Source organism: Entamoeba nuttalli, assembly GCF_000257125.1.
Source record: "Entamoeba nuttalli P19 unplaced genomic scaffold asmbl_2147, whole genome shotgun sequence".
Taxonomy (NCBI): domain Eukaryota; phylum Evosea; order Mastigamoebida; family Endamoebidae; genus Entamoeba; species Entamoeba nuttalli.
In genome coordinates, this window is record NW_008575105.1 from 1 (window position 1) to 3673 (window position 3673).

The 3673-nt window shown below is 24.7% G+C and overlaps 4 protein-coding genes across 4 annotated transcripts; 1 reads left to right on the forward strand and 3 right to left on the reverse strand.

The window, feature by feature from the left end:
* Nucleotides 1-289: 289 nt before the first annotated feature.
* ENU1_011130 (hypothetical protein) lies at nt 290-763 on the forward strand (the record flags this gene model as incomplete). Its single annotated transcript, XM_008856680.1, has 2 exons — nt 290-292; nt 410-763. The coding sequence occupies 2 exons, from the start codon at nt 290-292 to the stop codon at nt 761-763; spliced, it is 357 nt and encodes a 118-aa protein (XP_008854902.1).
* A 424-nt stretch (nt 764-1187) lies between these two features.
* ENU1_011140 (hypothetical protein) lies at nt 1188-1556 on the reverse strand (the record flags this gene model as incomplete). Its single annotated transcript, XM_008856681.1, has 1 exon — nt 1188-1556. The coding sequence occupies one exon, from the start codon at nt 1554-1556 to the stop codon at nt 1188-1190; it is 369 nt and encodes a 122-aa protein (XP_008854903.1).
* A 313-nt stretch (nt 1557-1869) lies between these two features.
* On the reverse strand, nt 1870-2019 carry ENU1_011150 (hypothetical protein; the record flags this gene model as incomplete). The annotated part of the gene is made up of 1 exon (XM_008856682.1): nt 1870-2019. The coding sequence occupies one exon, from the start codon at nt 2017-2019 to the stop codon at nt 1870-1872; it is 150 nt and encodes a 49-aa protein (XP_008854904.1).
* A 47-nt stretch (nt 2020-2066) lies between these two features.
* Nucleotides 2067-2627, reverse strand: ENU1_011160 (hypothetical protein; the record flags this gene model as incomplete). Its single annotated transcript, XM_008856683.1, has 1 exon — nt 2067-2627. One exon carries the CDS (start codon nt 2625-2627, stop codon nt 2067-2069), a length of 561 nt encoding a protein of 186 aa, XP_008854905.1.
* Between the last annotated feature and the right edge of the window lie 1046 nt (nt 2628-3673).

The window sequence follows — 3673 nt, forward strand, 5'->3', positions numbered from 1 at the left end:
TAACATAGATAGTAACATCTTTCTAAAAGGGAAACTCAAGTGAAATAAAATGATGTAGTTAGCTACTCCTGTACGTACATTGACTCTCAATAATCATCTTGTTGAAGGAAAATTTGAAGTGATTGAAAGAATAGAAAGTAATGAGAAGAATTGAATATTCACTATTCATTGGAAATTAGTCTTATGGTTATGAAATTGTACACATTATGAAACAGATAGTTATACCACTAAATTCTTTGAACAAAATTACTTCTTCCAATTATTACAATGATATGAAATCTCACAAAACATGGTTTACTAGTCTATTATTGTCTCAAGCATTTCAATATTTTCATTCTATTAATAATGACAATGCCGAGAAAATGGAAAATATGTGTCAAACTGAAATATTCTTGAATGAATTGAAAAGAAAAATCACAGTCTAAAATGTACAGAATTTATTCATATTGAACAATCTCATCACTTGAATCAAAATAATGTTAAAGAGAATCATTTGATAGAGGATGTTGAACATTCTAATTCTAGTAGTACTATTCCTACTACCACTATTATTAATTTAATTAACAATGATAAGATTATGCCAAAAGAAACTGATGACTCTATTAAGATTATAACATTCAATGATAATGTTACTAATACTACTAATTTAATTAACAATGAAAGTGATAACTCAGATGATTTTCTAAATGAAATAATTGATTATTTCTTCTTATTTAATGTTGAATCTATTTATGTTCTGTTCATTCAACTTTCTCCTGCTTAATCATGACATATCCTATGTATTGAATATTATTGATACTTTCTAGTAATCATTTAAATGGGGATGAATCATTGATGTAATACATCATAGGATCAAAGATAAATTCATACAAATTAGTAAAGAACCATTTATCTACCGATTTGTATCACTATCTCTTTTATCATATGGAATATAAATCATTTCATTTGTATTTTTAACTTTAAAGAATGTTTCAATTGCCACTACATTAATAAGATCTTCCTTTCCAAATATACTATAAATGTCTCCATAATTAGTCCCATTATAATAATTAATTTATTAGGTGAATCGTATTGTTGAAGTCTATTTCTTGCTCCTTGAATTTCATTCATCATTTCTCAATACTCACTATCTGTGGCTTCTTCAATTATAATTACCTCTACATTCTTTTCATCTTCTTCATTAATAATCATTTTCTTTGCTTTTCTTCATTATACTTCAAATTTATATTATTATAATAATCAATGATATATTGAGGATCATAATTATCATTCCTAATTTCTTCTACACTTTTCATTTCTAATTCAATTGGTCTCCATATCATAATTTCTGCTGTTTTGAAATATTCACTTGGAAGATGAATGTAATAATTTCTCCATTCTACAAATGCTTTTCTTATCTTTTGATATTCTTTATGACTATAATTGACATATTCTCTATCATATTTCTGTTCTTTTGTATAAATACTATTCATTGCTTCTTCTATCTTATCTAGAATCTCAATAAGTCCTTCTTTTTCTTCATCTTCTGTACTTATTCTTATACTTATCAATATCATAATATTAGCAATCTCTCATTACTCATTGTAGTTTCATGTGGTTTATCACTTATTCTACTTCATTTGAACTACTTCATCATAAGTCTGTAATTATTATCAGTGTAAACACATTCTTAACATTCTGTTCTTCATCATTCAAATTGTAAATCTCCTTCTTTCTCTGAATTTTATAATCAATTGAATTATTAATATAATCACTATAATCATCGAGTGTAGTCATATTGAGTAGATCATCAATAAAGAGTGTTTCTTCTCTTTTACTATGACTGAATGTAATATTATTTCATAAAATATATTTTGTGAATATAACATTTCAATTCTCGTATGTTAAATACATGAATTTATATTGCCATTCATTCATGAGTCTCTTCATTTCATTAATATCCTTTGTTTTGAGTATCTCATCTGATGATGCATTTGCACTGAGTGTACTATACTGTGGATCTGATGTAATATCTTCCATGTTTGGAAATATTCATTTGTATACTCTTCACTGTCAGTTTTGATATCTCATATTTCAACACTGATATAATACTTCTCTATTATCATTCTGTCTTGTACAATATCTCTAATCAATTCTTCTGTAGATGTTCCTCTATCATATATTTTAGTAGGACTTGGTAATATTTCCGATGAACTATCAGTAGTAGTAATACTAATATCATATAGTTTGTAGATATATCCTTTGTTCTCATTTTGTTTATCTACTGAGTATATATATTCATTTAGACATCTTACAAAATCGTATTGAGTAAATCTATTTAACATAACCTCTATTGTTTTGACATTTAATGTTTTTGCCATTCTACTTAAATGAGGATTCTTTCCATAAATAGTAAATCTATTCTCATGTGTACCATCTTCTATATCAAATTGAATCTGCTTTGTTGAATATAATTCTATTGATTTTATTAAATCAATTTGTTTTCCACATTTAAATGTTGTGATACCATCTATTTTCTTGTCAAATATATTTGATTCACTATCTAATAATATTGGGATATACATGTAGACACATTTATTGTAGTAATCATCAGAGTCACTTAAATAATCTGACTGTGTAGATGGCATTATTGATGCTTTGAAATATCATTCTTCTAACCAATCTACTTTTTGATCATCATCATATTACTCATTATATTTATTACAGTATTCAACAATTATTTCATCTATATTATCTAATTGATATGATTTTAAATCATCGTGTAGTAAATTTATATTTTTATTTTCATTTAAAATTGAAATTGATTTTACTCATTCTATATTTTGACCATAATAGATGCTTTTATAAAATTGTACTAGTTTTATTATATTCTTAAATGTTTTTGTAACATATCCATAATTGTTTATAACAATTTCAATCTGTATATTGCTTATTATCCCTTTAGTACATTTTATTTGACATTCACATAACCATTGTAAAATTGTTACTCCATCATCGTATGGGAAATACTTACTGTAATATTCTGTATTTTTATTCATATCTTCTATTATAATGGTTTTGTAGTTTTCACTACTTTCATCATATAGAGACATATCTTCATATAATTATGTCTTTGAACATTAATCTTTCTATTATCATCTATTTTAGTATAATCATTGCCTGTATATCCTTGTATAGTATTTGTTGAATTTTCATTTATTGTTCTAAAATCATCTATATCAATTCCTTCATCAAATGTGTTATAATCTTGTAGTATGTGAATGTCTTTAGAATGTAAAAAATTATTTTCATTTACATAATTTAAAATAACAAAATTACTAATACTTAATTCAATGTTGAGATTTTGATAACTAATTTATCATTACTTATTCATTGTTCATACACATTATTATGTTCTAATTGTTGAAATAGAAATTTTAGATTAATGATTTTCGTAAATTGATTATTATTTATTCATAGAAATGAACCAATTTTTAAATCATCTGGTTCATTTTTATTTTCAATTTCTACATTCTTATAGTTATTTTTATTATTTTCTCATTTTCCTGATAAATCAATTCTTTCATTATATATCTTTTCTAATTATTAATTCACATGCTATGATATCTAAATCACTCTCTATTTTGTCTGTTTTGAGAATGATTGTTGTAGCTAATGCACTTTCTTGTGGTAT